At 38.4% G+C, this 24,579-nt stretch overlaps 1 protein-coding gene across 1 annotated transcript in view; it reads left to right on the top strand.

Annotated features, from left to right (window-relative positions):
* UBAC2 (UBA domain containing 2) overlaps positions 1-24,579 on the top strand; it is a 98,184-nt gene that overhangs the window by 60,421 nt on the left and 13,184 nt on the right. Inside the window, exons 5-7 of the mRNA XM_064440641.1 lie at positions 5,162-5,285; positions 7,158-7,205; positions 17,144-17,389. Of these exons, the coding sequence (XP_064296711.1) occupies positions 5,162-5,285; positions 7,158-7,205; positions 17,144-17,389 (418 nt within the window). The remainder of the gene's footprint in view (positions 1-5,161; positions 5,286-7,157; positions 7,206-17,143; positions 17,390-24,579) is intronic.

Genomic DNA, 24,579 nt, shown 5'->3' with positions numbered 1-24,579 from the left:
GCACACTGTTTACATGCTCTGTATTATCTGCAGCTGCTTTTATAACTGGTATTTTTAGTCGCCAGAAAAACACATGGTTGTGCATTTGTCAGGCTAATGTTTTTATGAAGAACTTAAATGAAGAAAAATACAGCACCACAGTTAGTAAGTGTAGTGAGTCATTCTGAATAAAATAACAGGTTATTTTTGCAAGTTTAATCCCGCAGAACTTCCATTGACAACAGCAGATATTTTTGCAGAAGTAACGTTTAGCTTTCTACCCATTTGTTCATACATTTTAGAGCAATTTTTTCTGTATTTTGTGCATATATTTACTAATGGTAAAATGTTTTCTTTTAATCTGCATTTAGTATTCACCCTTTTAAACTTTAAATACCGTGTTTCTCTTATGAGAAGTACTTGGCTCTGATTCTTTCTTCTCTTCCAGTAGTTTCTACATCTCTAGTTTTGGTTGGGTTTTGTTTGTTTGTGTGGTTTTGTTTGTTTGTTTTTTAAGGTTATTGTTTCTTCCAGTTATGTTTCTTTTTCCATGCAAAACCAATCTCATCACTTACTATCACGTACTCATCATCACACTATGTAGAATGTTCCCATCTGGTCTGCTATGTTTCTTTTTCATTGCAAATGTTGAAATTTAATGTGCTCTTTGAAATGAGGATGTAATTGTTGTAAGGCCTGCTATTACAGTACACCTTTGGGATGGCCATGGTGTCCATACAGAGCGTTCAAACTCTAAGATTTAATCTTTCAGGGTTTAGAGCTTTCTGTTTTGTTTGAAAATTTTATTTTCTAACTCCCATGACTGAAATTAACTTTCTAAACATGAAGTGGTTTAACTCAGTTTCAAGTCAGCATGTGTTTGTGTCTGTGGCCCTTCTTTGCACACAGACATCTCAAGTTTCTAGTAGAAGTTAATCATGGCACTCGAAAGGACGTTCCTGATATTCTCATAGTATAATGAACAAAGGGCTGGGATGAAGGTCTCTGGAAAAAGAGAGAAAGTAGAGGAAAGTAGAGGAACAGGGATTAAAAGGGATGAGAGAGAAAAGCAAAAACAAGAGGAAAAGAGAGAAGTAAAGGAAAAAAGAGAACTGATGTAGTCCTTCAATAAGACTATGTTTTCTACTTGTAGATGTTTAATCTGACTATATGTTACCAAACAATTAATTTACATAATTTAAAAAGTTAAGAACCAGTCCTTTTATTTACAATACATGGATGGATGTTTGTATCTGTCTAGTGAACTGCAGGAGCAGAAATCCCTCCAGTGATTATGACCTTCAGGAAGAAGTCTTTGATTATTCATAGAATAACAGAGTAGCTTAGGTTTGACAGGACCTTTGGCAGTCATCTAGTTCAACCCTCAGTTCAAAGCGTGCCCAGCAAGAACAGGTTACTTAGGGCTGTGTGTCCAGGCTGTATCTCTGAGGATGGAGATTCTAGCTCCAGGCAGCCTGGTACAGTACTGGACCTTCATTACCCCTAGCTGGACTTGCTCCAGTATATGAATGCTTTTCTTGAAGTGAGAAGCCCAAAAGTGGACACTATGGTTCAGGTTCAGGCTCAGAAGTGCTGAGCAGTCACTTCTCTTGGCCTAGTGACTACGCGCTTGATAATGCAGTCCTGTATGCGATTGGCCTTTCCTACAAGGGTGAGCTGCTGATTAACACTCAAAGGATTCGCCAGCTCCTTGTCTGCAAATCTTTTTTCTAGTAAGTCTATACAATTGCACAGGATTTTTCCAACCCAGGTGGAAGATTCCGTGGTTGCTTTTGTAGAATTCTGTAGGTTCCTATCAGCATATTTCTCCAGCCCATCAAGGAATATCTGAATGAAAGCGGGCTCTCCAAAGTATTCTGCTCCCTCCAATTTGATGTCTTTTACCATTTTGTTGAGAGTGTGCACTGATCCATCATCCAGGTAGTTAATAAAGACAATAGTGTTGGCCCCAGTGTGGATATCTGAGGGAAGCTGCTAGTAACTGGCTCCCACTTGGACTTTGTACTACTGGTAAAAACCCTTTGAGTCCGGCAGTGCAGCCAGTTTCCCTCAGATCTGTTTATCCAGTCCATATCTCCTCAGGTTTTCTTTAAGGACACGAGACTGAGCCAAAGGCCGTCCTAAAGTCGGAGCATACAACATTTGCTGCTTTCACCTTCCTTGTCCACAGCACCAGTGTCACACTTGGTAAATTCACATGGGATACTAGCAGTCACCTTGTCAGTAACATGGCTAGCAATGGCTTCTAGGAGATTTGCTCCAACTTTCCCAGGGAGAGAGGTGAGACTTGTAGATACCTGAATCCTCTTCTTTCCCACCTTGAAGATGGGTGTGACATCTGCATTTTTCCCATTATCAGGAACCTGCCCTGATCACCACAATGTTTCAGTCATAGTAACGTTGCCATCTCCTTCAGCCCCTGAGGTACATCCTATCTGGTCCTGTTGACTCCTGTAGGTCCAGTTGAGCTCAAGAGCTTCCTGACTGTCTTCCTTTGCAGCAGGTATTGTTCCAGTCCCACAGGAAGTTCATGGACCTGGGAGGCCTGAGGAAGAAACTAACCAGTGAAAACTGAGCCAAAAAAGGCATCAAGTACCTTGGCTTTTTTCATGTCCTTTGTCACTAGGTACCTTTTTCCACAGGGCAGTGGGTCCACACTGTCCTTAGCCATCCTTTTGTTGTCCCTTACTATGTCAGTCATATTTTAGTATTGTTGCGTAGATAACTTTGCCGCCAAATCCGCTGTAGATAAGCAACATCTCCATATAGATATTATAGAACAAGGCATGACTAATGTATAGAACATTCTGAATGCAACAGAAAAGATTAATTGAAATTTTCAAAGTAAAGGTGCAGAATTATATAATGAAAGTTCAGGGCGACAGTTTACGATTAATTGGAATACATTTTCACACAGTGGAGTCACCTGTACAAATTAACATCACAAAATATTTTGAAGGGCACTAGTTTGACATCTTAAAAAAAAGATACCTGAATGGATATTTGTGTAATACCTATTCATATTAGATGAGAACTCTGTCTAAAAATCAAAACCAGATGTCTTTGGAGGCATATGCCTGTGGTGCCTACGAGCTTACTGTTTTAGGAGAAAATGTCCATCGCTAGGTTTCCTCTAGCTCCTCTAGATTGTCAGGTACTGAGCAGTGTCAGACACTGAACTCTGAGTTACACCGATCACTACCCTGGACTGGGGTGGTGCTTTCTGTGGTCTCTGTTGACATTAATGGTGAATATTAACATTTAAGAACCTTTCAACATTCTCTACTCTCTTTTTAAAACATGCTTGCAGTCATGGGAAATCCCTTTTTGTACTTTCCCATCTTATGATTGAGTGCACTCTTACACATGAAATCTCTGTGTCTGTGTCACTATTTATCACAGGAGGAATAAAACCTGAAAAGCATGCCACAATTTTGGTACTCCCTCAGGTCATTTGGTAAGAGTAGAAAGAAATAATTCAAAATTAGTTTTCTAAGAAGGGATAAGATTTTTTTTCTTTGTTTTTCTTTTCGCTTACAAAACCTGATGTACTGCTGTGCCTATTGTCTCCTACAACTTAAATAATTTGAATTTTAAGAATGTGTTGTATGTGTTTCTACAGGTGGTTTTCGTTGATATAAGAAGGATTATATGCAAAATTGAACATTTTTTAGTAGTCCGTGAGTTAGCATTCTCTGTATGTTCCAGTGCATCTGACTGTGTTAAACGGAAGGTACTAAAAATGTTTCTATAATTAAACTCTATTTAAGCCCTCAGAGAGGAAGCTTTTCAGCAGACTGAACTTCAAATATAACAAACTATTCTAATGAAATGATCTTAAGCCACAGCCCATTAAATGAGTAAAAATAATATTTAAAGGGTTTTTTTTCATAGCTGTGCATGTTGCATTTGGCACTTATTCAGGAAATGTAAGTTTTAATATTCAGACCATCATTTCACATAGTATTACTCCTCTTAGTAGTTCCTCTTGAAGGGAAATGTATTTTTGAGCGAACACTTCAAGTTATTTAGGTCCTAGTTTGTGCTTTTTGCAGAATTCCTGCTGAGTATAGTAAGATCCCTTTCATATAAAAGCCTGTGGAAACTGCAACTGTTGAAAGTCTTGATAAGCTGATGAGCAGTGAAAAATTACCCTGTGCAGCATCCCGCACCTGTCGGACACAAGACAGCACAGAACCACAGGCGAGGATTCAGCTGGGGGAGACATGTACTTTGCTGATAGCCTCCACCTGCCTGCTGCCTGGAGGTCACAGCCGCCGCAGCTCTGCCAGTGGAGCAGGTCATGTCTACCTGACCTGATCTTTTTTTCCTCCTCCATCCTAGGAAGTATTTTTCTTCTAGAATCTCCCATATGCATGCCTTTGGCATCGGTTCTGCAGTGGTCTCTCCTGTTGGCTTTAACATATGGTTTAGTTTTCTGGGTGTTTTATCATGAGGAACACAGGGTTGTGTATGTGAATGAAATACACTAGTTTATGTTCACAAGTTCAGTCTAGGTATCCGGTCATTGTAAAAGGTGCTTGAGTCTTAAATTCTATGAAACTGCTTCCAGTGAGGGTTTAGAAACTCTTTGTGTTGTGATTAAGGTGAGGACCCTGAAGGAAGTCAGTTATTTGTAGGGCTGTGGAGGTAAAGGGAAGTTGAATCGAGCTCTCAATATTCCCACCTTAGATACTGCAGCCTATTGGCAATCCTCTAACACCTTAAGACTGGATAAATAATAGGTTAACTTCATAAGTGGTTTCCATAACTTTTTGGGAAAGGCATAATCCTTACCATTTGTCTGTCTGAATCAGAGTTTTTGTTCTGATGCAGGAGACTACTGCTGTTGTTTTTGTGTGCTGTATTTTATAGAAACAACCTGCTATTAGACTAAACAAATATGTTGCCTTCTCTGCTGCATCCAATCCTAAACGTTTCAAAATAAGACAGCTTTTGTCACCTGTTCTTCTTATTTGCTAATGAATCTATTACCGTGAATGCCACAAGTTATTTAATTGTTGGTTCCCAAGGAAGACCATTGTTTGCAAGGTGGTATTACCTTTTGATTGTTACGTACTTGGATTAATTACTTTTGAATGTTTTACACCATGGTTGCTGGTATCATTTTTATTAATGATTTGTATCTTTCTTTTTGCAGCTTAGGTCCTGTGTTTGCACTGTTTGTACCATTTTATTCCTCCATTCCAAGAGTGCAGGTGACACAAGTATTAGGCTACTTTTCTATCACAAACAAGACACTGGTCTACATACTGGGTTTACAGGTATGGTATGTACTTGCTTGTTCATCTTTTAATGAATTACTATTTCTGTATGTCCGTCTATTAATTTTGATGCCTCCACATGTATGGTTCCACATATGTTTAGCTAGTGGCTGTCCCATCAACGGACAATGTGTTGCTAGTATGCATTTCTACATGCTGAAGTGATGGGCAAGTGATCTGTTCTTCCATTGTCTTCTGTCTGGATTGTGTCGCACAGGAAAATATAGTAGACAGTTCTACTTTTTTTTTGCCAACAAAATGAACTAGATGAGAGGAGATGAAAGCAGAGCCTGATGCTAGGGCATATATGTCTTTCACCTTTCTAACTTGCTTATATTCTTGATTTTGTTTGTTTTCCCCTTGCCTGTTAGAGCTCAAACAAAGGTTTAGAATATAGTATTTTTCTATGGTAAAACTATCAGTAAATAATCAAGGGTTTGGCTGAATCCCACTTTTATACAAATTAATATTATTTTTATATCAAGCATTACCATCTTGCAGGTAATTTAAAATAGTGTAATGTAGAGCACAGCAATATCATGTGGTATTATGTTAAATATGAGTGGAAAAACATAGGTACTTGGTAAAGAAAGGCAGTAGTTGTTCAAAAAAACAACAACGAAAAAACCCCAGCAGCCTAGAAATGATTGGACACTTATGTCACAACCTGAATTATGAAACAGGGGATGTGCAAACTTATGAGAAATTATACTCATTTTTATATATTCCAGGGACTCAAAAATAGCTCTATCACTACCAATGGAAAGCACCATAGTTATGCAAAGTATGGTAGAGTATTTTAGAATGAATGGTCAGTTTCAGAATATTGACTCGTGCTCCACATCAACATTCATCCATCCGTTTTGCTGTTCAGCCTTCGGATTCCTTCAATTTCTCCTCCAGCACCTTATTTTCTTCATCTTTCAGAAATCTTCCTTCTTCTCTTTGGAACACATCAATACCACAATTTCTGGTCTTTAGAAAAGCCATGATATTGTCTGAGTTCTTTTCCATTGTGTCCTTTGCCTTTTGCTTTCATACACACACCACCCCCGATACAGACCACTGCTGTTACTAATCACTGTATCTTCAGTACAGAATGGCTGCTGCCGTCACACAGAGGCTGAGGGAAAAATCATTTGCCTTCTCCTCATTTGTAAACCATGCCCTTATCTCAAGTCACTCTTTCCGTAGTCAGAAGTTGAGAGGGAAGGTATTCTCATGGTTCAGTCAGCATCGTGAGAACTATTTTAGTAACTAGTATCAGTCTAATTTTCAGCCTATTTTTCCAGTTGGTGATAACCTTCTCCAAGTGATTAATCACATACTTTACTAGAAACAATGGGCTGCCCTGTTGGCTTATCAGGATTTTTTAAAAATTCACTCCAACTTATTTCTGTGATTTCATGTCGACAAATATACCACTGGGTGAGAACTTTATTTTCTTTAATTTTGATGCTCTTGCTTAGTTTCTCCATGACTGCACGTCTGAGAGCTTCACTTGCGCTGCCTGCCCCACTTGGAACTCTTCTCCTGTTGCTGCTGAGTCATTTCCTTTGCTTCAGTCTATCTTTCAGACTTGTTTTTTCTGTGCAGCCTATAACTGACATCCTGTTATACTTAGTATGCCATATGAAAATAAAATGTATTGTTCTGTAGAAGGACAACAATTGTTGGATCCCTGTGGTTTTTCCACTTCTACTTCTGGAATACATATTTTTTTAATGTTAAACTGAATTTTCACAGAAAGAAATGTCTGTCTTCTCACATTGTCATGATAAGTACATAGCCTATATAATTTGTAACATGTAGTAGTTCAGACAACAACAGCCTTGTAAAATTAAAATTTTAATCACTGCTCTTGTCTTCTAGCTCTTAACCTCTGGTTCCTACATCTGGATTTTAGCCTTAAGTGGATTGGTAAGTCTTACTGTTTTAAAATCATGTGTTGTTTAAAACACTCCATTATGTATACGATCAGCGCGGTATATTCAGACCCAAAAAGAACAGAAATTTCTGAGCAGTGGTTTTATTTGTGATGGTAAGTAGAAAGTTTTAGTCTGTAACTTCCAACAGTGTAAAGCACTGGCTGACTGGTGATAAACTGACAGACAGCAAAAGGGCTGGTTAATATTTGCGGGGTGCCACTGCTCTCTGACCCCCTAAAATGAATTGTAATGCTATGGGTATAGCTTTAGACCCACAAATATAAATGAGACTGTTGAGGAAATGGTAGAAATGTTTACCCTGTTGTTTATTTTTTTTTTCAGTTTTCAGCAAGCTTCAAGCTTTTATTGCAAAAAGCAGCTTTTAACAACTTTTCTGTGAGGACTTTTTGTGTTTTGCTGTTCCCCTAGGACATCTGTAGTATAGCCGTTTCTCACTATGGTAACGGCAGTAGTGGTGCAAAATCACTTTCTTCATACCGGTCAGATAAAGTCAGTGTGGTCTCTCTTTTTCCTTTCTGACGCTGTTCATAGTAATAAGTCACTTAGTGCTAAAACAGATTGTACTAAATCTTCCAGAACATTAGATACTGATAAGCTTATTTTAAAATTTTACAAACTTAGAAATTAGGAGCTCAGACTCTGATTTCTTGGCCCAAAATACTGTCTGCTTTTCAAACAATGAAAGTGCTGCCTCTTCCAAAGAATCTCATTATTAAGTTGATGCAGCCTTAAGAACAACTTAAATTGTGCCTTTACTATTTAGAACCTACTAATTTGAATTTGCAGTGAGCTCAGAGTGAAATGCCTGTGGACGCTTCACATACTGCGGCTATAACTCAGTAGTTTGGTCCCTTGCCGTTTGCATTGACTGTTCCAAAATAATCTGTCAGCTCTCAGGATAAGAAACCGGAGTGACAAAGCAGTAAATAGTGAAGTCTGCTCAGCAATTTAGTCTGACCATAAATATCGATGAAAACAGTGCAACTAACAAACCAGAATTTCTCCCTCCTGGAGATCAGCCCAAGCCTCTGTGCCTGCCTAGGGATCAGGGACTTCCTCCAAATGCACTACCTTTCCTGTTACTCTTCTGGCTCTTTTAATAGCCCTTCCTTTTGAACAGGTGTTCATTAGAGAGGGAAGGGAAGGAAAGAAAAGGAAAGGCATTTTAACTCCCTTGTTCCTGGTGGCAGGAGCTGTATGTATACATGGTTATACAGAACTTGGAGAGACACAAAATTTTTTTTCATAATGTATTATGCGGCTCTTATTTTAATTCCCTTTTAATGTACAGCTTTATTCAGCTGTATAATGCAACTTTCTTAAGATTCTTTTTCATGAATGACCTTTTTTTAATTGCAGATTGACAGTATGTTTTATATCAGTATAAGTCCACAGGAATAAATTGAACTTTCTCTGTGTCACAGGAAGGCTTAAAGTATTTGAAGTTTTCATATTGCATCAGTCAACGTGGATTAAGTCATCACCAGTGATGATGTGTTTTCAGTCTCAATTTTTTCTGCAGCAAGTGGAGAGCTGCACTCTGCCATTTTGTAATAAGTGCTACAATTTGGAAAGAAGTTAATGTTATGAATTTCAGCCATTTCTTGCACAGCATATCTGTCACACTTCCATGAATAAGAAGTCTCTTTTTCTCCTCTGTTAGAAATTGTAATTTGGCGTCTTTTGAAAACACTTGGTAAAGGAGTAAAGTTTCAAAGTATACTCAATCTGAAGAGGGAAGTGAAACATTTCTTAGCCCTACAAGTGTGGATACTTGAGAACATGTGGATATTTACAATTACAGAAATACATTGGTTGTCAAATCAATGTTAAGTCATTCTGACAAGCTAGGTATTTTTGTAATTCTTACTGCTCTTGACATTTCCTAGCATACTGTGTCGTTGTTGAATCAAATGTACATGTATTTGTACAAAAAGGCTGAGTAAATGCATGAACAGCAAGCCAGCTAGGTGTGATATTTAGTCACTAGTTCATTGTCTGTTAGACACTTCACTGTCTGTATTTTTAGCTCTGAAGATCACTTAGACACTCATATGACACTATATGATGCTGTTCTGCAATTTAGCTTTTGTTGCGCTTCTGCTTATGTGGAGTATTAAAATGGATGGTGTCGGCACGCATTCTGAATTGTCGTCAGTTTCCATTTTCTCTTCACCTTGTTCTGGTTTAGGTTTATTTAAATTCTCACGATTTGTGTTTTAACATGTGATGAACACTCTTAGACTAACCTGGATCTGACTTTCCAAGTCTTGTACAAGATGTGGCACTGGAGACTGATTTCTGTGTTCATCCTTGCTAATGCTGTTGGACTTCCCTGTGAATTCCAGGCAGGGTGTAGAGCAACTGAAAATTGTACTGCCTTGACTTCTTTTTTTCAGTGGTTTTGAGCGATGCCATCATTACAGAAATGTGTTTGCGTATGTGCATAATTCTATGTATGCAGTTAGGCATTGATGCAATGTGCCTGGTGAGAGGGAGTTGTGGATGATTTATAGTTTGACACTGGATTGTTTTCAGTTACAGAGATTACAGCACATGTCTTGTTATTGGAATACAAAGGGTCTACTGTGTCTGTCTTTGCCATAAGGTATATCTTCCTATATCTCTAATTTTGAATCAGCGTAGGAATATACTCTTAAAGGCAGCTTCTTTAGACTCCAGATGAAACCGGAGTACCTCTCAATTATCATTCTTTTGGTATGGCAGTATGAGCCTGGTAATTTCAGTTGCTGGTATGTTGTGTAAAACATGCTGTTTAAATACATGATGCTTATGTACAAAAAAGGGAGAATTTAAGAAGTAGACTGTAAACAAATTCACAAATCTGATGTAATAATTAATGATGTTATTTGTTATAATTTATGAGACTAATTTAGTTTCTTGTGATTTTTTTGCCAGGAATATCATACCTGGTACATACAGTCCAGATTTGTTTCTTATGATAGGGGTTCTTTTAAAACATAAAATTAGGAAACTTCATATTAGAGATTCAGATGTATCATGAAAGTCATACAACCTGTTTCCATTTGACTTTAAGGCAGAAATCCTTTCAATAGTGGTTTATAGAAGTGCTTCCATATAATACGTATCACTTAGTGTAGTGAAGGCCAGAAACAGTTTCCCTGCTATTTTTTTCTTTAAAACAGTCAAAACTCCTTAGAAAATGGTATCTACTTGAACATGTCATTGGGCACGTACATCTCAACCCATCTTCTCTCCCTTCCCCCCCCCTCTTTAAAATCCCTTGTGTTCTCAGCACACATTTCTCAGTTAAAGCATCTGAGGAGAAAAGTAGTTGATTCATCTGTCAGACAGGGGATGTTAGTGTGGAAGTGAGGCTGTAATTCTTTGGGGATGAGGCAGGTGCAGATATTTCTGATTCTGGAAGAAGGAGAAAGTAGCGGGAGACGAGGGGAGAAGGTAATAATGTGTCATAAGATACTTTCTCTTTTATATCATGGCTTCTGAGGTCTTGTAGAAGAATGGATTTTAGTTTTTAGTTTGTATGTCACTGCTAAGTTTCCAGTTTTTCAGACCTGAGGAAGAGTTTTTGTGCCCAAAAGCTAGTCTACTTGGCCAACTCTGCCAACTGGTTCAGTGAGAGGTAGATTGCTTCTGTCAAGCTTTTCTAGCCTGTACATGTACACCATCATGGCTGCAGTGTTACTGTTGTTTAGAGAGGGAATCCGTGAGAGTAACTGAGCTCAGTCTGTACTTTGGAGACATCTGCCATACGATGCCACATCTTAACAGTGCCTGTTTTTCTGTTGACTGTGAAACCAACTTTAAACAGCAAGCTCATAAGTAGGCTTTTAAATTACAGATGTCTATGACGGGGCAGATAAATCCAATCATGATCTTTTATGTAAAGAGGTTTGGTTAACAATATGATGATGATTGCCTGCAGAATACTAGCAGAGCCCCTGAGGGGACCTATCCTTAGGTCACAATTTAGCATAGATGCAAATGTATTTTTTTCCTATCTTTTCTTCCCTCCCTATGTTTTAACTAGAACAGAATAGAATACAATGGAATAGACTATTTCAGTTGGAAGTGACCTACAATGATCACCTAGTCCAACTGCCTGACCACTTCAGGGCTGACCAGAAATTGAAGCACGTTGTTAAGGGCACTGTCCAAATGCCTCTTAAACACAGACAGGCTTGGGGCATCGACCGCCTCTCTAGGAAGCCTCTTCCAGTGTTTGACCACCCTCTCTACGTCAGAAGCTTATTTGGAAGTTTCACAGTATGTGGTATTTCTTCTTAAAGCCATTGATAATAAGTCATCTGTATATAGCTTCTGTTTCAAAAGAATAGCCCTTGCAATAAGCTTACAAATTCATCCTTAAAGTTTCGAGTGTTAAAAGGTAGATATAAACATTCTAAATACTGTAATTTAGAGTCACGTTTCCAGAACAGTTGTGCATTTCACACATTAATGAGATGATAGTGCTTTGGTTTTATTCAGGGTGTCAGATCCTGAGCTCTCAGAAATTCTGCCTTTTTTTTTTACTTTACAACAGTTCACAGCTTGTAACTTTTTCATATCCAGCTGAGCAAATCTCCAGCACAGAGTTGGGTTCTGCCTAAGAAATAGTGATTGATATCACCTTCACCTTCTGTCAGTACGAGAAGTTCAGAGATGAGCTGGAGTGAAAGACTACAGAAAATATATTAACTCAAACAATTCACAGTAATAGACAGAAATGTTGAAATGAGCTGTTTCAATCTTTGATAAATCCTGTTAGGTTATCTATTTGTGTTTACAGATCCCAAATGTGTTTGGGAGCAACTGTAGCCTACTGCATAGAGAAGGAACTGCTACTGCTTAGGAAACTTGGGCCTAATATCTTGGGTACCTTTAGGTAAAACACCTCACCTCTTTGTGCTCATGCTTCCTGATTTGAAAGTACAAGTACAGGTATTGCATCTGACCAATGAAGATGGCATTGGTGTACTCCAAAGAAAAAAAATTTGAGGTACCTGGGGAATTTGAGCTCGGTCAACTGGGAAGGAAATTGAAGAGAATTAGTTTATTATTATGATAATCTTATTTTTCTGTCAAACTAACTATTGCAAAAGGCTGTTTATACTATTCATAACTATTTCCACAAAGAAATCCCAAACAAAATAATCTGGTTTATTACAATTACATTGCAGTTTATAACTACAAGTTGAAAATTCGTATGTAGTGGTTTTGTTTGGGTGGTTTTCACACAATTTCTCTTGGTTTGATAAAAGTGTTTCTCTAAACAAAGTAAATATAGAATCTCAACACAAGCTTTAACCCATTGTTTTGGTTCTAGTTGTGTAGAATTCAGAACATGCTAAGGATAAAGCAGATAAAATAGGTATAAAAACGTCACTTCACCTTAAGAATACTGCTATTTGCTTTCAATTTGTTGGTATCTGAAAAGAGCAAAGTCTTGAATACACATAATGAATATATTTAAATTATATGGAACAAAATAATTGAATATTTGCTACCAAGTTCTAACTGTTAGGCAAAATAATTTTCAGCATAATTTTCTACAGCAATCTGCCTAGTGTTTTTTCCATTTGATTTCCTTTTTTAGTGTTAATCAAGTACAGTGATTTTAAATATCTCAGTAGTGGAGCATATATGTCTTTGTTGTGTAAAATATTGGAGAGCTTGCATGTTTGATTTACCTAATGTGAAAGTGAAACTACAGCTAATTCCTTTTTCTAAAAAGTGTACAACTTTGGAGGGACATGAAGGAAGGCGAGGGGAAGCTGGGCTTCATACAGGGGTGGGAAGAGATTAGGAAACTTCATGTGAAGGACCAGTAGTAAGACATCATGTGAAGAAACTGAAAAAATGCAAGCACACGTTTTTCTGCAGCATGCCAGGCGATTTCCAGCATACTCCATTTCCTCTGCTTAGCATAGTGCCTCATACCATATGGTGGATGAGGTTGTAGATTATGATGGTGTGACTAACAGAAAACAACTAAGACGCATTTTATGTTGCCAGCCAAAAATTCTCCATTCTAACAATGTGAACTTAACTGCAGCATCTTTCTTTGGTGACTTTTTAGAGCCTAAAATACTCTGGAGCCTCATCTGTTTGGGGAAAGTAGCCCTTTAGTCTGATGTACAGTGCTGAAGTTGGGATATAATGAGATCATCTTGTCTTCATTAAATAAACAAAGTTGGGTTACGTAAACACTAGAAATTCACTACATGTGTGTAACAAAAATGTTGTAAAAATTTACTTTATACTTTGTCCAAGCTTGGTTTTTTTAAAATGATACATTATCAAGTTCTGCATATGAACCAGCTAAAGAGGAAGTTCTTTGGAAATACTTGACATTAAGATGAGTGTCTGACACTAAACCAGACTGAATCACGAGACCTATTTTAACTTCAGATGTCTCCATTCTGGGTTTATGGGAAATATGCAGATAGGTATCTGTTCCTCCCTAGATGAAACTTCTTGAAAACTTGTTAAAACTGAGCACAGTGTTTGAAGTTTCTTATACTTCCACCTAATAGTTCTATAGCCAGAGTAGTAAATCAAGAGAGAGAAGAAGGGGAGTGGCACGGAAATTACAACAGATGTGGAGGTAACAAGGTGGATTGCCGGTCTGTACTTGGTGCTCTTCACCGCTGAATCTGTCCTTCCATCTGTTCATACTTGTGAGGAATTGCAGTCTCACGTGGTTCCTCTGAAAAATTACTTGTCCTCAGTAAGTTTCTTGATAACTATATGTAGAAGATATACTTGTCTTCTGCTAATCCCACACAGTTCTGTCATGTTCCTTCACCAGGTGCTTTTTATTTTAGATTTTACTGTGACCTTTATATTGTCAGACTTCTTAACTTCCTGCTCTTTCAGCACAGAAGTCCACACATTTGGGTTATGCAATGAGTTTCTCTCTAAGGCAGGACAAAGAGGGGCCAAGACACTAGTCTGCTGTTGACAAGCACCAAGGAGAGGGACGACAGCCCACTGCAACTGGTGCCTGGCTATAGACCAGGCATGCTACTCCAATGAGCTCAGTAAAGCTAGGAAGGCAGGTAGGAGCCACGTGTGTGAGTCTCACACACCATGCTAAGTGCCATTCTCCATTTTTGCAGTGTCCATAAACTTTTAGCCCTATAGAGCCTTTTCTTCTGATTAAATGCTCTGGAATTACTTGATCTCTACCATTAGTGAGTTGGGTGGCGGCCTCTTTTCCCAAACAGGACAAGGTGAAATGGCCTCAAGCTGTGCCGGGGAGGTTTAGATTGGATATTAGGAAAAATTTCTTCACCGAAAGTGTTGTCATGCACTGGAACAGGCTGCCCAAGGAAGTAGTTGAGTCACCATCCCTGGAGTTTTTTAAAAGACGTGTAGACGTGGTGCTTAGGGACAGGGTTTAGTGGTGGACTTGGCAGTGTTACGTTAATGGTTGGACTCCATGATCTTAAGGGTCTTTTCCAACCTAAATGATTCTATAATTCTGTGACTAGCTGTCTCTAATTAGAAAAATACGAGAATTGTTTTACTGATGCACCTACTACTTGCTGCTTGGAGTACACTTTCCCTTCTGAGACAAACAAGTCCCAAAGTACTGACACTAAAAACATGCTGCTGCTATCTTTTTGCTGTATTTGCTATCTTGAGTTGATGAAAGAATGATTCTGTTTGTGGTTAATGTGTTCAGACACATGTCAAGATTTGTCATACATTCAGGGAGATGTAGATTTTCCTATCACCACTTGCTTTGTTTTTTTCTTGTGACTTTTTGAACCCGTTCAAGATTTAGGGTGCCCTGAAAATATTAGACCTTAATGAAGGACTGTAGATGATGAGAGTGAGCAGAGATCAGTAGCTAGGGGGGACATTTGGAAGAAGTCTGGGAATATTTTGAGCAGGAGCCCTTTCCCTGTCTGGTTACACCTGTGCAACCAGGAATGCAGAATCCCTGGGTCCAAAGAGGGGGCCTGGCTCCAGAGCATGTCAATACAAGGTGGAAGGAAAGAATTTGTAAGTTCTGGTGCTCCTTGTTTATTTTGTGTCAAAGAAATAATCAGATTAAATGTATGCATAACATTTGCAACCTGGTCAGTAATATTTGCTCCCCAAAAAGTGACTTTCCTGGTAGCCCTACAATCTAGGTTTTCTTGAGTGAGGAACCTATCTACGTAACTCTCTTAGGAGCAGGTGGTTAGCTTCTGAAGGAACTTCTTGCTAGGTAGATACCTCAAGTACTACATACCAAATGTAGATGAATTGCAGAAGTTATATGAATTTTCCTCTACTTATTCTTTGGTAATTTCAGTTCTGTCTTAATTTCCAGTTGATGTGCGCAAGTTTGGCTCACAGTCATCTGGAACAGTTTCACTAGAACTGAGGAAAGAATTTCAGAGGTTGTGAAGAAGCTTCTGTTCCAGTGCCCTGTCATTCCTGGAGTCCAGTCAGGACCTTTCTGCAAACACAGAAAATTTTTATTAAAGGCAGCCTTCACTATGACGCCAGAGATTATGGCCTTCCTCTTCTCCCATCCCATTTACTTCCTTCTTCATAGCACAAAAAGATTGAAGGGGTTAAGGGTAGCTTAAAACTGTTCTTTCTCATTTTAGAATGGTAGCCTCTGTTTGGTGTAACATCCAACCCTGAAAGCAGTCATAAAATGAAAGTAGAATAAAATGAAAATCAGCATTTCCGAAAGCAGAATGTATTTTTGCTAAAAGTCTTGTTATCTCACTGGATAATTAACAATAACCTTGTAAATAATCTGAAAAAATCTCCCCCTCCTGAAGAATGTTGCATTTTCCTGTACTGTCTCGCTTTGTATATGCAGCAATGCATTTGGTATGTTTCTACAAATGTCAGTGAGATAAAATAAATATCCCCAAATAAATAGCCCAGATATGGAGTTTCTACGTTGCTGCTAGCATAATTGCATGGTTTGGATATGTTTACAGATTGTTTGGGTTCATATCTCTTCCTGTTCATTTCACTCTGTTGTCATAGCATAATTCTTGTGGCATAACATAAAATAAATAGTCACAAATACTGAAGTGTGGCATAAAGCAGAATGCGCACTCAGAGTTTGTGCAAGAGCATTGGCCTTCCTGCTGGGTCACTTTGGGCTCAAGTACCAGGTCTTCATAATAGGTTTTAAAATGACGGCTGAGTGATGACTGTAGGTCATTTATGGGGCACATGGATTTGTGTTGCTCCTCCTGAATCTGAAATGAAATCAAGCCACAAGGCAAGCACAAGTTTGAACGCAAGGAATGGGTATTTTTCTTGTAGGTGGAAGAAGGGCATCACAAAACCCAGCTTTTTTAGTATCACAGTTTTCAATGAACTGGTTTTTGAACCCTTTTTTTCCTCCTAGAAGTTAGATGGGATCCTTTTGGAATAAGTCTGTGCATATGCTTAGATTTAATTTCAAATGAGTTGTTTTGCTTTTGTTTTTACTAGGAGAGACTGGGTGGGGGGGCAGAAGCCCTAAGGGTGGTGGTTTTTTGAAGGACTGTATACAATGCTTCAGCATCCTCAAGGGCAGCCTTAATCTTCTCAGATCAGCATGCAGCATACCCTGAGCTGTTTGAGAAAGGGTTATTTGGTTTGGGCTCAAATTCTGAAACAAACAAATGCCAAGCAGCCTTCTGGGTCACAGGCAATGCAGTACACAGATTTTAAAAAGTAATAGTCTGTAGTTGTGGGGAAGTTGGAGGTAAAGAAATCCCCTATTCTTCTTCTGATTCTTGACTGAGAACTCTGGGTAAATACAATAAAAAGTTCTTTAAAAAACAGAAAGACCAACTGCTATCTGCAACTAAGTACAAAGTAAATTTAGTATATTTCAGATTTTGGGGTTTGGGGTGAGTGGGTTTTTTTTTGTAACATTTCATTTTTTTGTTTTAGGTTTCTGGGATTTGCTACAATAGCAGTATATTAAAAGTTCATCGAATTCTGTGTGTACCCAGCTGGGTAGCAAAGATATTTTCTTGGACTCTTGAACCAATCTTCTCATCTGCGGAACCAACAAATGAAATTCAAGTGGGAATGGGAGCAACGGTTGACATCCAGAGGCAGCAGAGAATGGAGTTACTGGATCGTCAAATCATGATGTCTCAGGTTGCCCAAATGAGGCGGCAAAGACAGCAGCAGGTATTGATATACTTTCTGTAAGGATTGTATTAAGTTGTGGTAAAAATATGGTTTTGGTTCATATATCTTTTGTGGTTCCTGATTCTTAAAAATCATATATTTCTTTGTTCTTCTCCATCAGTCTTTCATATACTGTTGTAGTGCTAAGAGCCATTTAAGTATTTTATATAGCTTTATATGTTAAGACGGCTTCGCAAGGTGTAAGCAGAATGTCAGACAATCCTGTAAGGATATCAGTACTTCTGGCATTCTTTCACCAAAAATGAGGCTGAAAGATAAAGCAATTTTCTCTTTAGTAAGAGCCGTTGTGGAAAGGTAAGAAGTCAAAATGCTCCTGACTTCTCAGTATTTGTGTTGTTAGCATCCTTTTCAGAGAGGTTGAAAATTGTCCGCGTCATTCCTTTGTTTGCAGATGTACTTTGAATAAGGCTTCTTTCTTTTAAGAAAGTGCAGAAATTAAATTGTTTAACTTTCTTATAGAGGTCAACCACGGGACTTTCTTTTTGCTGCGTTTAATGCTCCTGTTTTATTCCCTTATTGAATAGAATAGTAGAGCCTTATTTTCTCTGTTTTAGTCAAACCAGCAAATGCAGATATTCACATCTTTTGTGTTATAGGACAGTAAAACAAGGCAGATGTGTCTCAATTAATATATTCCTGTATCTTAGATGTATGTATTGCTACTCTGTCAAATCTAGGGGACATCATAGGCCCTGCATTGCTCTGTGTGAACATACATTGCTCAAAATTTATTTACAGCCTGGCAATTTGAGGTCTTTACTGAGTTTCCTCTGCCTGAAACATGGCTCTGTACTGATACACAAGTTCTCGTGTTCGAGGTAGTGTAGTGCACATAGGTATAGCTATGTTCCTGTTAATATGTTGCCAGAATTAGAGGTGTGATGGCATAAAGCTTTGGCCAGCTATGGAGTATGAATCTTTGTTTCCAGTCCCTGATAACATAATTCTGTTTTCCTTGATTTCTTGACATTTCAGTCTGATGAAATTGTTCCTCAGGTGGAAAGATTCTAATCTACTTTCCCCTATTCCCATTAGAGCGTTAATCAGTTTTAACATAAGAACTGAACTAGAAATTACTCAATTCTTGAATGTTGCCGTTGTAACAGAAAATGAATTGAAAGTGTCTGTTGGGCTACAAGCTGCTGGGAAGAGTGCAGCCAAGTTTCTTCAGATAGGAAGAAGAAGCCATTTCCAGTTATGAAGGACAGTCTTCATAATACATATTTAACTGCAAAACATGGTAAATAAGTTCAGAATGGTAAATTATAAAAGAAGAGTTGTTAACATTTTCTTCTCATCTTCTCCTTTCCTTAGGCTGTGAACAATGAAAGTGGAAAAATGTCTTTTCATGTTTGACTTCAAATAGAGTTCTTTAAAAAAGTGGAGGGGTTTAAGGGAAATAAATGAACATTGTTTGAAGATCAGTAAGATGCTTCCCTTTACAAGTTGCCAAAACACTTTCAAGTTACCTTCATGTTTAGCCTTTAACTTGAGCACAGCATTTAGTTAACTGTTAGTGCTAATCTGTGAAACCCGTGGTCGGAAGGCAGTGGGATCAATGTATGAAGGTTTCAGAGAGGGTCTTCAGAAAAAATGTGTCATGAAAGCTTTTTTAAATTACTAACAGAATTTACTGGCCATCAACTAAATCACAAAAAGCATTATTCACAAGTGTTGATGTAGCGGTAAAAATGAAAAGCAGGCTAATTTCAATCTAAAAATAAAAACTGAAAACCATTTTCTGGCTTGCTGTACTTGGCCAATACTTTTGCCTTTAGAGCCTTGGAAAGGTATAATTTGACGACAGTGGAATTGAACAGATCAGTTACAGGTGGAATTTAGATGCTAATTTTACCTGTAGGAGTGAAGCTGATAAAGAATGCAGATCAGTTTCTTAGGGAGGTTTTTTTTGTGAAACTGAAAATAATCAAAGCTGCAAAGTATATATCAGTCATCAAATACAGCTTTGAATTGTATTCTAGGAGAATGTTGTGCACAATTCTGGAGTCCTAATATGCTGTCTGTAGGTGATGTGCCATAGGTGAGATAAATTAACATTTTGTCTTCAGCTTTCCATTTTGTTTGGCGAGGGAGGTGAACTTCAACACTCCTCTCTATGCTGTAGTGCAACAATTTTGTTTAGCTGCCCCTTGAGAAGGTGCTCTGCTCATTCCTCCTACTCCATTACTCTTTAGTTGATCTGTTTGAGAAAAGAGACAATGCCGTTTCCCTGTATATTGGTAGCATTATGGAAGGAGAACGCAAGAACATGATAGGTGGTTTTAATGGTGCTCTGTTGTCCGTTCAATGTGGCAAACTGTTTTGGCCATAAGGAGTCCCCTTTCCTAAATAGATGCTTTTTCTAGTAAGCTTATTTTTCTAGGGTTTGCAAGAAATTCTGAAGAATGTGAGCCTGACAAGTTACACAAACCAACACAAAAAGAGTAAAAGTTTAAGAAAAAAAAAAATTAAAAAGGGGGGGAAAGAAACTGGGGAAAAAGGTTTCTTATAAGTTGTTTTTACTGTACCTCCAAGATACTGGGTGGTAAATAATTTTACCTTCATTTTTTCTGCTCTTCACTGAACTGTTTTATCCAAAGCAGAATTCACTTTAGATGCTTTCTACAAAAAAAAAAAATCAAAACCCAAAACAACAACAACAACAAAAAAAACCCCCAACCCAGAATTTCTTTGCTGGCAATTCTTTGAGCTTTACCTTTCCCAGTCTTTCTCCAGTTTAAATGCTCTGGCCTCGAGGAGCCTCAAGCACAGAGCTGTGGGTGTGAGTGCGGGGTTGTCAGACACCCATAACTTCGAGTACTAGGTTAAGTATGTGGTAGAATTTGAACACAAACCACCAGCTTCATTATTTGATGTACCTCATGTTAGCCCTTAAATGTTCAGTAGTACTGTGTCTGAATATGTTTTTTCAGTTTCTAACAACTATCTTACGTTGCTGTTTCCTTGGGGAGTATGGTTACATGGTGACTGATTTTTGTCTTGGTTTCTAGTTGCTGTGGATACAACCCTTAAACAGATGGTAGTGTGCATAGTGAAAACTTTCTGTTCTTTTTTTTTTCCTTCCACGAATAATCCTGACAAATTATGAACTTGTCACAAATGGAGAATTACTGAGCATCACCTCCATGCACCTTTTGAGGCAGTAGAATAAAATGTGTGCCATATATATTCATTCCCTCAAAAAATACCAGCTTGTATTTTGTTGCTGCTTTTAAAACTTTAGTTTTTTACTTCTTTTCTTTCCCACTCTTTTGTCTGTCCTCTTTTCTAATGTAAATAATTTCTTATTTTTCTTTTTTCCCCCATTATCTGATCTCTTTTTCCCCATCATTTCACTTTTACATTTTCATTCCCCACTGTGCCATTTTCCTCCAACATTTTCATCATCTCTTCCCCTTCATCTCCATTGTTTCCTATACTTTGTGTTTGCTCCTGCACAAAATCTTTCTTTCCTTTGGGGGATAGTTCTCTCCCATCATGTCTCACCGCTAGTAATCATGATGCATCATGAAGCTCATAGGATTTTAGGGATGGATGCCTCTTGCCTTTCTGTCATTCAGACAACAAGTAGTTGAGGTCTTCGGGCACTATTTTATCTTTTCTATTGGCCTTCCTCTCCTGATGTTTCTATTTCTTGATATCTCTCATTTCCCAGCATTTTTCTAAAGTTTATCTTTGTGTAACCCAAATGAAAGCCCTGGTGGGAAAAGGGAAGCAACTGCTGCATCTGTACGCCAGTGTGGTAGCAGGGGATTGACTTGACTTTCACTTCCTATTGAGAAACTTGGAGGGAGGTTGGCAGACAACCAAATTGCAAATAGATATGGGAGGAGTCCATGCCTAGGTATTACTGACGACACTGTTGTCACTGAAGATGGATGTGTGGGAGCCGGAGGAAAGTTGCAGAAATGGTGGTCAGCACCTTCTGTTGGCAACTAAATACCGCTTCTCCTTTGGGTGCTCATTCCTGTGCCCATTCAGGAGGGGACAGTGTATGAACATCAGTCACTTCATCCTGAAGAAATGCTTTCTGTATCCACAGAGCGTTTATTCCTTCATTCATCCTCAGCACGTTAAACACACCATATTGCCTGCTTCTTGGTTTCTGTTCGGTTTCTTGGCTCAGAAAAGAGCTTCGCCAGGTTGCTTCAGACTGTGTCATAAGCCTACAAGCTGTATATGAAAATCTTTTCTGCCCTATCCTCCACTTTAAGCTTATTTTGTCTTTTCCCTCCTGTCTTGTTGTTCTATTCCAGCTGCCATTACTTTTCAGTGAGGCCAGACCCTCCTTTGATTCATATCACATGGCATCTCTATATGAGATTGTGCTTGCAAAGGCCAGACTTCTTCTATAACAATGTGACTTCCTCTAATTGTGCATTCATTAGATGTCTTTCTCCTGGGACACTGGAGAGATGCTCTGTGGGCAGGCACACTGAGTATCTTTATTGTTATGGGGAGTCTTACATCCTGAGAAATGTGCAAGTTTCACATTTTGTCAGCTAAGGACTGCGAGGCTAGATTGTCTGTCTGATCTACCTTCTGCTTGTATCTAAGCGGTAAGCTCCTGAACTTGGACAAAAATAGATTAATGGAGCGAAGACTTTCCTGGCACAAGAATTCCTCCTTAGGAATGTTAACCTCATTCACAACGGTAGAAAAAAATCCCTCAGTGAATATATTCCCAGACAGTCTATTTCTGCTTTCTCAAAGAAGTGTAAGAGCCAGACCTGAGCATATTTGTTAGCTCTCCCACTGGCACTGAGATAAACAACTTCAACAGAGTATTCTTGAATAACTTCACAAGTTTGATTACCAACAACAAGTCCTTCAAAGAGACATTTTGAACCCTGAGGACCTTCTGCAACCTTTATACATTGCCACGTCCATATAAACTCTTGATCTCACAGCCAGGTCTTTAGATGGAAGCAGCTTGTTCGTATTGTTCCACAGTTGAATGTATCATTGTCAGGAAGAAATCTACCAGACTGCTTTACCTGAATAAACGGATGAGATTTTCAGCCAAGTGTTGTGCAAAGTCTTTTTCTCTGATTACATTTCCTTTCCAACTAGTCTGTGGTACTTAAGGCTACTTTGGGATTTGGTGACAAAATTGAATAAAAACTGCCTTTAGCAACCTTGCCATAAACTTCAAAGACAACTATACATTAGGGTATCACTAAGATAAAAATGTTATTTGAGCTCAGACTCCTGGAGGGGTGGGTGGAGGGGTGTACAAGACTTGACATATTTTTGAAGAATTCTGTTAACTAAGATGTGATTTATGGGTTTATTTCAGCCCATGAATGAAGCATGTATGCTGCAGCAGTAATCACTGTGGCCAAACTTAGACTCAGTATTCCTTCATTCTTCCCTTCCTCTGCATGCCAATGTACATGTGTGGACACACCCCAAGCCTTTTTTGAAATCACAGACAGCTTCTGTGTTTGTAGAAAACACAATATCTTCTCCTTCAGACCTCAGTGAGTCTTTAACTCATCCTTTGCTTTTTGGCACTCTTCTGGAATTTTCAGATCTTGATTATTCTCTGTAATTGTTTAATATAATGTTTTCTTTGAGGTGAGAATACGCCTGGTTTTGTTTCAAAAGGGGAGCTTTACTCTTGGAGGTCGTTTAGTATAAAAACACATACACTGCTGATGTTGGCATGTGTGAACTCTGTGGGGTTTTTTTACTGTTTCATTTCAATAACATACTTGCAGCAGTTGATAACCCACTGTTATTTAGATATTTCTGTTTTCTTTTTCTGAATAACTTTTTTAATGGATTCTAGGTGTGAAATTAAAAACGTTACATTTCCAGGGTGCTGATCCAGGTAATGAACAGTTTATTACTATTTTGTCTACAGGTTACCACTTTATTTTTCCGTCTTTTTCATGGAAATTGGCAATTTCACAAGCTGACAGACACTAGTAGTACTACTAGAATAAGGTGAATGTGTCTCATTAACAGCCAGTTGTCACAGTCGCAAGGCTAACTGTCTCTGTCTCCTACTCCTCACTAGCACCCCGCTCACACGCTGGACTATCTTTTTTTTTTTCTTGGACTGATGTTATGAAAATCTTTTTGTGTCTGACTGGGCTTTTGAGCTATAGCCTTTGAATTTGGTTTAATATTTGTAATCAGTTTCCCTAGAGAAGCAGTGGTTGGACAACTTCCTAAAGCAAAATACTTTGTTTTATTTCAAAACAAATAATTTTTTGAGAAATAGAGTTTGTTTATTCTCCTGTGTGATTGTTCTCTGCACTGAGAGAGTCTTGATGGGCCATTTCTTCTTCCTAGTGTCATCTTCTGTAGCATGTAGTAAACAAGAAGCATGTAGATCAGATAGTAAGTGGTTCATTGTAGTACTAAGGTTTTATGATTAGAAGTCTTGATATTGGTACATAACAACAGGAGGCCAGTTTTACCAGTTGTTCCTTAATGCACTGTCTTAAGAGGCAGGATAGATAGAAAAGTTTTGCCAAACAGTGTTCCAAGTATGACACCTTATATATTGACTTTGGGATATCAACAAATGGAAGCCCCTCCTATTTGCAAACTAAGACAGAACTTGAATCTTTACATCCCAAAATGGGATGCTAATCTGTTTTTTTTCCTTATATCATCATAGACTAGCCCTTTATATACTCAAGTATGTGTTTATGCTAGTATGTTAGAGAATTTGGTTTTGAGGTTGATTTGTGCCCAGTATGTGTTATCTCAGCTTGTCAAATCAAAACAATTTTGGAACTCTGATTTCTCACTTTTGTTTCAGCCTCTACTTATTCCTCTTACTCTTTGAAGTAACGATTATCTGTCTAATCATCATGCTTTAATAACAGTACACTGTCGCCAGTCAACATCCAAAGAGACATATAGTAAGGATTAGAACTGTCTCTGTTTTGTGTAAAATGTCTAAAATGGAGCTAGCATTATTTCCTCAAGTACAGACTCCGTGTTCATGCTGGTGAACCTGCCTTCAGCATTTGGTGCAGTGGACCTCCCCCCCACCCAATTATCTCACTCAGCAACTGTTGTATGCTAAATGTAAGAGCAGCTCCACATCATGTCATTCCTTTAAAATTCAGCCGGTGATTATGATCGACAGCTTCACCTCTCACAAGGCACTCATAAACATTAATTTT

Source organism: Phalacrocorax carbo, chromosome 1, assembly GCF_963921805.1.
Source record: "Phalacrocorax carbo chromosome 1, bPhaCar2.1, whole genome shotgun sequence".
Lineage (NCBI taxonomy): Eukaryota > Metazoa > Chordata > Aves > Suliformes > Phalacrocoracidae > Phalacrocorax > Phalacrocorax carbo.
Note: the sequence above shows the minus strand (reverse complement) of the source record. Positions and strands in the feature narration are given on the sequence as shown.